The 12,040-nt window shown below is 40.2% G+C and overlaps 1 protein-coding gene across 3 annotated transcripts in view; it reads right to left on the reverse strand.

The window, feature by feature from the left end:
• LOC111874760 (zinc finger CCHC domain-containing protein 8 homolog) overlaps window positions 1-12,040 on the reverse strand; it is a 23,065-nt gene that overhangs the window by 2,531 nt on the left and 8,494 nt on the right. For 2 of the 3 annotated variants that reach the window (XM_023870529.2, XM_023870531.2), the window contains exons 5-7: window positions 8,727-8,851; window positions 5,383-5,572; window positions 4,658-4,845 (exon numbers count right to left, since the gene is read on the reverse strand). In XM_023870529.2, the coding sequence (XP_023726297.1) occupies window positions 4,658-4,845; window positions 5,383-5,572; window positions 8,727-8,851 (503 nt within the window). The remainder of the gene's footprint in view (window positions 1-4,657; window positions 4,846-5,382; window positions 5,573-8,726; window positions 8,852-12,040) is intronic. The other variant, XM_023870530.2, reaches the window with a different exon arrangement.

Here is a 12,040-nt window from a genome sequence, read left to right on the forward strand (position 1 = left end):
TAAGGACAATTATGACATGGCGAGCGAGTATTTTGTACTTCAATTTTATGGCTTCATGTCACTCACAAGTTAGTTTGATGTTACGTACATTATTAACATTACAGAATCCACATATTCCTGCCAGTTTTAATATGTATTTTGTAATCAACAAGTGTGCAACGCCGGTCAAAGTTTCACACTTCTCTGGCCATTATCTCCGTAACCGTTCAACTTTGGACATAGGTGTTTTGGGTTATATCGGCATACTTTAACATAAGGAACACCCTCCCGAAGTTTGGGCCATTCCTCCTGGGACACCCTGTATACTCGTATATATATATATTCTTCATATACAGCTTTCTTCACTCTTACAAACTGCATATGGCACTATTGTTTAATTAAGAGATACTGGGTATACCAAAGAGACTTGAGTACTGTCCAAGAAATTCAGCATTGTGAGGCCAATGTGGAAAAGGAGTAAATGAAAAGAAAAATTACTTATGTGCATGTTTTGCTAGAAAAGTATTCTGTGGACCTAAAATTGAGCATTAGGAAGAGATTTAACAAAGCTGTCTATGCTGGAGAATTGTTCCCAGAAACTAACTGGACAAGTAACAAAAGGACCAGCCCCTAAAATTCTTCATGTAAGTCATCTTCCAGCTGAAGGTATCTTACTGCTGGATGAATACTGTAAAATTTGGGTGTATATGTTACTTCTTTCCCAAAGTACCCTCTCATATTCAGAAGTTTTTATCTTTCTTAGCTCAGTTCTTCAGTAACAAATTTACTACTTCCCATTCATAATTATGTTGCCAAGTACTGGACAGTAGCATGTAAAGCTAGTCAGGGATCTTGACATGTGTAATGTTTAGATAAGCATTCACTTTCAGACAGGAAAATAACAGTTTATATTTGGTAGCAATCTTCATAGCTCTTTCAATATGTGATACATTACTGAATGTAAGGAAGTACATACTCGCTGTAATTTTGTATAGAGGGATGTTCTTACATTTACTGACCAGTTCATGGAACTAAGCTTTACAGCTACCACTGCACCACAAGCCGTGAGGAAAATACAAATTTTGCTGCTTACACTTTACAGATCACAGGAGGCATTGAAAATGTTCTTGTAGGGACTGGCAGAGAAGGTTCTGGTTTACTCTCTCTTAAGTTCTTCTGCAGAAATATTTGTAATATCTCCACAGATATTTTATTTTAGTTCTTCTTCTGTCTGGGAATTACTCTTGTAATCTTTGCCTTTCAAACAACCTTACAAGAAAAAATCACAAGGACTAGTGTCAGATGAACATGCTGGCCAAATATAACTGCAGATGTCTGTCCCAAAGAAATATGACAAAGCCTGCACAGACATAGGCGCAGCAAGGACAACTACTGTGTCTTGCTGGAACCAGCCATTCAGCTTTTCTTTGTCTTTTAAGTTGTCAAGAATCACTTGTACATATCTTTCATAATATTTTCATTAAAAAACACAGGTCCAACAATTCTTCATGCACATACAACATACCAGACACCAATTTCAACTGGATGGAGTGGGACTTCATTGGTTAGATATGAATTCTGTGAACTCCAGCAGCAATTATTTTCCATATTTACATATCCTTATACACGAATCCATGCGTCATCAGAAAATACTGTCAACTGCAGATAAATTTCACCTTCAACAACAGACTGCAGAAAACAGCTGCAAAAACAAACTCTGTTAGTTGGATCGCTGCCCTTCTTGCACCTCAGTCTCTTGAGTGTTTTAGTGATGTCCTATGTGAACATCAAGTCAGGCTCCTATGTCATCTAACTTCTCCTCAGTAAGCACTGGGCACTTAACAATCATGTTGACCTACATTTATTCACAAAACTGTGAAATGCTTGTCTGCTTGGAACTCTTTCATCACAAAATGATGTCAAAATTTTCACCAGCACTTCCTTGCAGACCCACATTTCATATATGTGTCATATAAAAATACATGTTGCTCTAAAGTATATAACACCATGACATAACACACTGCTCACTAGTCTATAACTGAGAACGAAACAGCTACTGGAGCTGATAACTGCAGCCCACTACCAACAGATCATAAATGGATTTTGCCACACGAACCGCAATGCTTGAAGTGAAACATAATGCCGTGAAGTGGTCCACAAAGTTAATAACTTTCCTGTAAAATTCATTACATAAATTGCCATTAGGTAACACAAAAATGCCTAGCCAAAAGCATTTCCAAAACAGAAACACATACGTCAAACACTGTTACCAGTAACAATATTCATCACATGCTCAAGTAAAATACATTCCTATTACCTCTGTTTCAGACAAGATACAGGTATCTTCATATATCTCATGTTTTGTGTTCTCCTTCTGACAGTCTAACATCATACATCATTAATTTCTAGTGATCCTAGGAGACGCTTAAGACATCCACAAAGTGGCACATTCAAACTCTATTCTCAGCCAACTCTTTTAATTTTGTTTCATGTTTTACCTTCTCACAGAGCTTCCTCCTTAATTATGCTGTGCTTTTTTTCTGTTTAACTGGTCCCTATCCCTTCCACAGCATAATTGATCATGTACACTTCTACTGCACAATGACCCCCCCCCCCAAACAGGACTGATACACACCATCAGAAACATTCAGACTGAGTTCATATTTTACTTCCGTTGCCCTTACCTCTCAAGGGTCAGAAATTAAAACATTTACAAATAGCATCCCAAACTATGACCAAAACTTTCATAGCGCCAGTATGTTCACACATACATACGAATTCCACAGGTTAAGAATGTCGCATGGCGTTATTCCAAAGGAACAATTGAATTCACAGAGGCTTAGAATTCCAACCATGAGGTATACAAGGTATAATGTATTTTATAGTCCTGTTGCACTGATTCTCATCCATGATATGTATGTATTGACCGTCGCCTAGGGCACACAGTCTCACATGTCACTTCACTACATGTTTCGGCATCACTGTGCCATCTTCTTTCGCTGCATGCGTTGTATTGCATTACAACACACGCAGCCAAAGAAGGTCACATCATAAGACACAGTATACACAAAATATAGGAAGAACGACTCTCATAGTGGAAGAATAATATACTACGCGAGTTTGAAATAAGACGTATAAGATGATAAATCTTAACAAATTTTAATATATATAAATTTTATTATAGTACATGAAGAATATACATTTTAAATCACTTTATAAACGACACACGATGGCGAGCAGTGCAATAGTTTAGCGTAAGTAACACACGTGAGGATGGCACAGTGATGCCGAAACATGTAGTGAAGTGACATGTGAGACTGTGTGCACTAGAAGAGGGTCAATACATACATGTCATATACAAGGTATATTGGAAAGTTCCTGGACTGTTACTGTTGTAACCGCATTGATCAAAGATGGGAGGGGAGGCCAAGGCAAGCCAAGTCACTGCCAAGTGACACTGCGCACTGTGAACACATATTTTTTTACATGAGTGCTTTTTCTACTTTATGTTTCATTTTGTCTGTGGTGGATGGTAAAATTGAGCAACATGTCTGCATCCAGTTTTGCATGAAACTTGGTAAATCCGCTACCAAAACCCTTGAAATGCTTCGTGAGGCTTTTGGAAAATATGCTTTATGCCGGACAGTGGTTTTTGAATGGCATTCATGTTTCAAGCCCGGTTGAATCTCAGCTGAAGACAACAAATGTTCAGGGTGACCAAGCACCAGCAAAATGACAGAAAATGTTGAAAAAATTTGAGAATTCATCCACAAAGACTGTTGCTGAACAATCCATAAGCTTACAGACACTGGTGAAATCAGTTATGGAGTTTGCCAGAAGATCTTAACAGAAAAGTTGTACATGCACCACACTGCCACAGAGAGTTTGTCCACTGACTCTTGGCAAATGATCAAAAGCAGTGGAACATAAAAGTGTGACTTCAGCTACAAGAGAAGGCTAATGAGGACCCAACTTTTACTCATACCTCTATGATTGTAACAGGTGATGAAAGTTTGATTTGCAGTTATGATCCTGAAACAAGGCAACAACAATCATCATAGTGGAAGAGCTCACAATCACCAAAAGCAAAAAAGGTGCAGCGGGTCCAGAGTTCAACAAAGAGCATGCTCATTGTTTTTTCCAACATGAAGGGGACTGTTCACCGTGAATTTGTTCCTCCTAACAGCCTGGTCAACTCTGACTTTTACTGTGACATTCTGAGATGCCTGAGAGAAAAGTTGCAATGAAAAAGACCAGAACTTTGGTGCAACCACAACTGGCTCCAGCACAACACACCTGCCCACACATCCCTGAAAACCACAGAGTCTGTGACTAACAACTATATGGTTATCATTCCCCATCCTCCCTAATCGCCAGACTTAGCCCCCTGTGATTTTGCTTTGTTTCCCAAATTGAAAATGAAACTGAATGGATGACATTTTGAACAGAGTCTGACATCCAAAGGGAATCGCAAGCGGTACTAGAAACATTACGGAAAATGACTTCCACGGTGCTTCTGAGGTGTGGAGAAAATAATGGGATTGCTGAATACATTCCCAAGGAGACTATTTTGAAGGAGATGGCAGACAAAATTGAGTAAGTTAAGCCAGCATTTCTTTTCAACTTAGTCCAGGAACTTTCCAATACACCTCCTACATACATATAACACTGTACTCACCATGGACAAAGGCGAGGCAATTCCTTGGCTGCGGCTCTCCCCTCCTTCAGAATCACTCCCCATACATGACGGCTGCGGTGGCGGTGATGGTGGCGGTGGTGGTGGTAGTCTTGGAGGTGTCTCTTTGGGTAACGGTGGAATAAATTTGCAGTTATCATCTGCAGGCAGTAGATTCACAGAATTCCCTGCTACAAAACATGGACAGTTAATAAACATCTGTATATACATATATACAGCATAACCTCATTATAACAGACCTAGATGTAATGAATCCTGGATATAACAAAACAAATCTGGCTGTGTAAAACTGTCAAATTTTTTAGATGTTGAGGCACTAAGGTTTTGTAGTTGTATGTAACCAACATACAGACATTTATGTAATCAAATTGTGTGTCTCTACGTTTATTGTTGTGTACTGGCTATGTACCCTATGACGTACTTCGTGAATACCCCTTCACTCAGTCATAGCAGACGTCAGTGATAATGGACATCCGATCTCCCTATTAGTTTGTTATAATTTAGGTTTACTGTATATACATACAGATATGCCCATGAAAGAATAGCAGTTCTGACAACTTAAGATGTTAGCTTCACACTATAAGAATTAAAGCTGGTACTTCTGGGGCTACAAAGTGAAGTGAAATTCATCGCCATATTCACCCAAATACATGCAAATACTGTACTCCTGAAACAGAATTTTCTGTATGTTAAAAAAGAATTATAACCTGCAGTCTCTTCAACTTCCATGTCTGCTTGGGTGAGGTCTTGATCTTCAAGTCTAGTAGCAGGTCCAGGATTTGGAGGAGAAATACGACGCCTTTTATACGCACGCACAGAATTTTGGCTCAGCTGCAATGTCATTTGCTCTTTACTTTGCTCTTGTCTCATTGGTGGACACTGATGGAGTTCAAAATCCTAGCAAATAACACACAACCAATATTATCAATCACATACAATTAGCACTTTGCAGCGTGGTGAATAGAAGAACAAAATTCATGCTTCAGATTGCAATTACATTATCCAAACAAAATAGACTGATCGAGGAAACGTGACACTTTGATAAATTTATGACCATACTGTGAGCACCCAGAAGGATGATACATATACTTTTCTTATGTCCCTCTCACATATTTTTTTCTAGTAGTTAAACATTACACTTATCTGCAAGAAAGGCAGTAATTTTAAGACACAATGGTAAAATACAATGGGTAGTCAAAAAGTTCCCAGAATTCCCCTGCAGGCAGAGAATGAGAGATAAGATAGAGCACACATTGTTGTGGTGGGGAGCTCAGCATGTCTGCTCGAAGGTGCAACAAGTCTGGACAGGTTTCGGCGTGCAATATCGTTACTGTTCCATTTGAGTTAGATGTGAGTATTGGTCTTGTGGCACAATGTTGCAGTTTGAAAAGCATCTGGACATCAAGTTCATGTGCAAATTTGGAAAATCTGCTTCAGAGCTGCTATCAGCTCTGCACTAAAGAAATCTGCAGTTTACAACTGTTTTTCCAGGTTTAAAAATGGACAGGATACACTGGAGGATGACCAGCGCAGCAGGAAGCCTCAGACATCCAGAACCGAAGAAAGATTGAAAGAGTACGACAGCTGGTTTGATGTGATTGAAGAATGACCATCGCAGAGGTGGAGCAAGAAGTTGGTATCTCTCATGGATCCATTCATGCGATTCTGTCTGATGATCTGAAGATGAGACATGTCAGTGCAAAGTTTATTCCAAGGCAGCTGACCACGGATAAGATGGAATGTCACATGATGGTTGCCAGAGATCTGTTTGAGACAAGTACACAGGACCCAACGTTTCTCAAAAAGATCACCACTGGTGTTCGCCTACGATCCAGAGATGAAGATACAGTCATCAGAGTGGCACACAGAATCGTCTCCCCAACAAAACAAATCATGCCTTGTCAGATCAAAGGAAAAAGTGATGCTCATTGCATTCCTTGACATAGACGGTTTTGGGCACCGTGAGTTCATACTGCCTGGACAGAGTCTTACTGGTCATTTCTGCGTGCAAGTTTTGCAGAGGATGCACAGTACAGTTCAGAGTAAGCAGCATCACAAGTGGCAGGGACAGCCATGGCGAGCCACATATCGCTCGTTGTGCAGCAATTCCTCGCCAAGAAAAACATTCCTTTCATCACCCAACCACCGTAATCTCTGGATCTCACTCTGAGTGACTTTTGGCTGTTCCATAATCTGAAAATGGGCCTCAAGGGGACATGTTTCACAACCACGGAAGACATCAAATCGAATATGACAGCCGAACTCCAGAAGATTCCAAAAGATGCCTTCTGCTGGTGCTTCCAACAATGGCAGGATTGATGCAGCAAGTGTGTATGTGCGCAAGGGTCCTACTTTGAAGGTGATTAGGTAAGCATTGCTGTATATCCTACCAATACAGCACAATACCAGCATTCTGGGAACATTTTGACTGCCCCTTGTACATACCTTAAATGAAACAAAACTATTATGGGGAAAAAATAATTCTACACTGCCAATGCCAAACATTTCATTTACAAAAACCAACCATTACAGAGTTTTAAAGTTATCAGTAACTAATAATACACATATGAAAATTTAACCAGATTTAACAACACATGGGAAACCTTGCAAGGTATATTTAAAAGGAGGCATAAGTTTTTGTGTGGTTTATTTAATACTGACAGTATGTACACTATACAGCATTGAATGGCAGGACTGATGGGTGATGAACTGCAGAGGATTTGGAAGAAAACAGTTCTAATCAATATATTATCCTTGCATCTGTCTGAAGGACAGGAAAACCACAAAAGTCATCCAGTAAAGCCAGTGTCCCCATCAAGATTCAAACCAAACACTTCCTGAATACATGCCTATAGTGTCTAGCTAAATCCCAAACGTATAATTAAGCAGTTAAGGGGGAAATGATTCATTCTGTCCTAATACTGAATAAACATATTTACTCACTGTATACAGTAGAACAATTTATTTAAGTTCTGTAAGGAGGGCAGGGAGAAGGGGGGAGAGAAGACAAGAAAGCATCTCTAACAAGATGAACGCATGAAATCTGTAATTCATTTCCAGCTGTACAGCAACAAACATTCACTAGTTACCCATGTAAAATTTGCATTGTGACGTATCATAAACACATTCTAATCTTCTATCAAACTATTGCGGGTGAACACTACAAACATGGGGAGTGTGAAATCTTCGTGACACTGCTTCCTACATGATAATTTTTCACAGGTATATATATGAATTAGGCTCACATGTGCATCCCTTTCATAATTATGTTTCAGCTTGCTTCAGCATTAAGTTTAGAGAAGAATAAGCTTTCAGATCATTCACATTTTTATAAGTTGCATGTACAATACTGATCAGTTTACGGACATTAGTTGTTACACAACACGCTTTCCTCACATTCCTCTTTTTAAAGCCTTCCTCAGTTTAAGTAATGGTAAGAAGATAGGAGTTATCCCTCTGCTTAACTAATTAAGCATTAGACCCCAAACATGTATGTGGAGTGGATGTATATATCCACGTATTCTTGACCTCAGCACTAATTGGAGGCGAGCGATCAGCTTCATGCTCCAGCCAGTTTACCCCCGGTACCCATAGGATAAGAGGATACATGGGCTCCAGAACCAGTCTGGATGATGTGGACAAGGTTAATATTTTGCCCCTACTAAGACTTGAGCTCCAACCCCTCAGCCAGTCACTACACCAACTGCATTATCCCAGTTCATGTTCCTCAGTTTAAGTGCTCAAATCAATTGCTCTCCATAGAAAACCTTAACTGGGAATTCTCTCACCCAAAATAACCAAACCAAACTATATCTGAGATACAGAGATATTGGGTTTTCGGACTTTATCCATCGTCCTGGTTTTAAAGATAACTAACAAAATCACGACGTTTCGGAAACTGGATCTGTTTCCAGCCTCAGGTGAGGGAAAGCACCTATTCTGTTGGGTCCCTCAGAAAGAGCTAGCCTCAATCACCAGGACGATGGACAAAGTCTGTGTGTTATATACACCATCGTCAGAATCCTATTGTAACTATATCCGAGATACTTGCATCTATGGTGTCTGGACTGTAGGGTACATTAAACCCAGGATAACTAATAATTTTATTTATGTCATATTTATCTCTTGAGCCTTCGGCAAATATTTCTCCCTCCTCTGCATATGGTTCTGCTACTTCTGGAAAGCCAAAAAATGTTGTTAAATTGACATGTACACCAAAAGATTGCATTATACCACAAACAATGACAACATTCTTAAGAGAGTAAATAACAACACTCAAGTCACCTTCCATTCATACTCAAACACTACAATATGTAGACTATACACAAATTGTGGAGACATAAAGTTTAAATTAAGCATACTGTGACGTGTTGCGCAATGGAGGACAACCCCTCACCCCACCAGCGGTGACGTAACACTTTTGGAGCGTTGCTGTTGCTATGGTAATAAGCCAGTCAACACCCGCCTCTCCCCGCGGTGACGTAACACGGGATGCCACCGTTGCTACACAGCAGTAAACAACTCCCGACAGCGTTGCTAGCAACACGGCGCCAGACAACAGTGGTGCCTATTACGTGGCTGTTTTCTGTGTTGTCCAGAACGAGGCTAAATAAGGAGCAGCGAAGACTATTCACAGTTAGCTCTCAAGTTCTCAAGGCAGCAGTTCTCAAGTTCTCAAGTTACGAGTTAGCCAGGCAGTCAACCTTTCAGTTGTAGTCTAGCATTTTCCGTCTAGTATTTGTGATACTGCCGATGGCAGTAATTGTCAGATTGTAATTTGTGTGAAAGAAAGAGTGAATGTGAAATAAAATTCGCTATATTCAGTAAGGCGTGAAGTTATTTGTCGCATTACACACCCAACATGTGACAATACTGTAGCATGTCGTACCACTGCTAGGCAACGATTGCAAGAAGGAACATGCATTGCTTGGAAAAGGCTGGTAAACAAGTCAATGATATCCCAGGTATTGCTAGGCAACCACCCATAAAAATAGAGGGACTATTTGAGGCAGTTTTCTCTGTTGGGTCCACCCTGAGGCTATATAGTGAGGACCCCAGGCCAGCTGAGTGAGTTCAGTTGTGGGATATTCATTGGAGAGCAACAACGTGAGCGTGGCAAGCTGAGGAATTTCCACTGTTAGAAGCCGTTGCTAGGGAACGGCTGTTAAAGACACAGCAGGTTGGAAAAAGGCTTAGCAGGTGCTGTGGTGATCTGTGAGTTGTGGAGATTAGCAGTGGCACTGTAATTACTTGTAGTTCCAACTGGTGTGTACAAGTGATCAGTCAATAAATCCAATATCCAATCCATACCCCATCTATAGTCATACTCCTAAAAATGTGACAATATATATTGTACATCAGTTACATACACAGTTTAATGTAGGCTGTCAAGGACACATAAATTTAACTAGCCCTGCATTTCAGTCGCAAAAACATGAGCATATATTTAGCTTTCTTTTTAACTCTAGTCTAACTTCCTTCTTAGCATCTAATACAGCTCCTGCATTTACTTTTTGCCCAGAAAAGAAACACCATCAACACAGACCAGCAGCTGATGTGTCCCATTTGATTTCAACCCACCTGGGTATTTTGTATCATCCTAATGGCAATTCTAAAGGAAAGCTGAAGAGTAATGGTGATAAAGCATCTTCTTGTTTTAGATCATTCTGAATAGGAAATGTACCAGATTTATGTTTACCTATAAGGACTTCAATAAAATGCAGTTTAATTATCCTAGCTAGTCCTATGGGTACACCATACTCAATGAGAATATAGTACAATACTTCTCTCCTAACTGAATCATAGGTTTTTATGTCTATAAATATGGTCACATACAAGGGGGGGGATATGTGTGATGAAAATAATGCGTTCTAGATCGGATGATTGGCATTATTGGCACTTCAGTTACAATCTCTCTTAATTACAACTTATACAGCGCTATCACTGATTTACACAATTTCCAGTTCACCGTTACACATGCACTTGGATTCTCAGTCTTGACTAGTCATCTCCTGGTAAAAATAAAAAAGTAAAAGTAAAGCTATCCCTGTACCAGGCCATGAAGGCCCATAGGGTTGTGAGACGTTGAGGGTTCCACATTATCTAGACAATCGGTTCAAAGATGGCGGTAAGGTTGTCAGCCTTACATGCCAGCCACGCTTTACTCCCCAGGAAAATTATTTAATTAATTCCTGTACTCATTTCTGTTAGAGGCTGAGTGAACCCTAGGCCCATAGTGTGGCTGGAAGGGTTAGGTCAATTGAAAAAATCCAATGACCTCATTGGGACTTGAACCCGTGACCTTCCGGCTTGTAGCATAGCCCCTCAACCAACTACACTACTGTGACCCTAGCCATCTCCTGGTAATAGAATTAAAACAGCCTCACTGTGACTAAATCTTCTATCAACAAATGAATTCTGGTCCAATTCTATCAACTACTCCTAGCTTCAAAGTCTAAAGTCACATTGCGACTGATGGTCAGTCAGTCAGTCAGTCAATCAGTCAGTCAGTCAGCAGTCTTGGTGTCGAGCCCCATCTGGGGCCCATAACCAGATATTTACTACTGTTTTACTGTTACGGTTTTGTTTTTGTGGGGTGCCCTCTCTGACAAGAGGACGGGTCTGACTTTTGTATATGCTGCTGGTCCTTGCCAGCACAGTCTTTCTTGGGTCTGAGTCCCTAGGAACTATATTTTACTATCTTAGATTTGAGACTGCCCTTTTCGTCGCCTCCTACAACTTGCAGGGTCAAGGTGGAGGTAACCATTTTGCACAGACTCAAAAGAAAGCACATTCTCTATTGTTGATGAAACTGGTTTAATGTGCTCTTGCTTAACAATGGACTCCCTACTATTGCATAACAATGGACTCCCTACTGTTGCCACGCACTGAAGCGAGAAAGGTGTTTACCAAGCTGTTGCCTAGCAATAGAAAACACTCTTCCTACTGTTGGATGCACATATTTCAGGCATGTCCTAAAGATGTACGTCCTTCTATTGTTGCATGCATGTCTGTGGTGGGGGGTTTACGGGGCCATTGTCAAGCAATGCTTTGAGCAAATCAATCACAATACTATATGCCCTCCCATTTTTTCTTCCACTATCCAACAGATGCAGAATATCTGATCAGTAGTCGATCCATTATGTCAAAATCCCCACTCATAATCCCCAATAATTTTGTCTATATAGTTAACCCTACCCTAGAAAAGAAACTTGGTGCAATCGAAGGTGAAAGCGGAAATGCTGAAGTGCAGTGGAACAATATAAAAGAATGCATGTTAGATACTATTAGCGAATTATTGGTAAAGTTGAGAAGATAGCAAGAAAACCATGGGTTACACATGAGATGATGAGTAAAATGGAGGAG

The sequence above is a fragment of the Cryptotermes secundus genome, unplaced genomic scaffold (genome assembly GCF_002891405.2).
Source record: "Cryptotermes secundus unplaced genomic scaffold, Csec_1.0 scaffold838, whole genome shotgun sequence".
NCBI classification, from domain to species: domain Eukaryota; kingdom Metazoa; phylum Arthropoda; class Insecta; order Blattodea; family Kalotermitidae; genus Cryptotermes; species Cryptotermes secundus.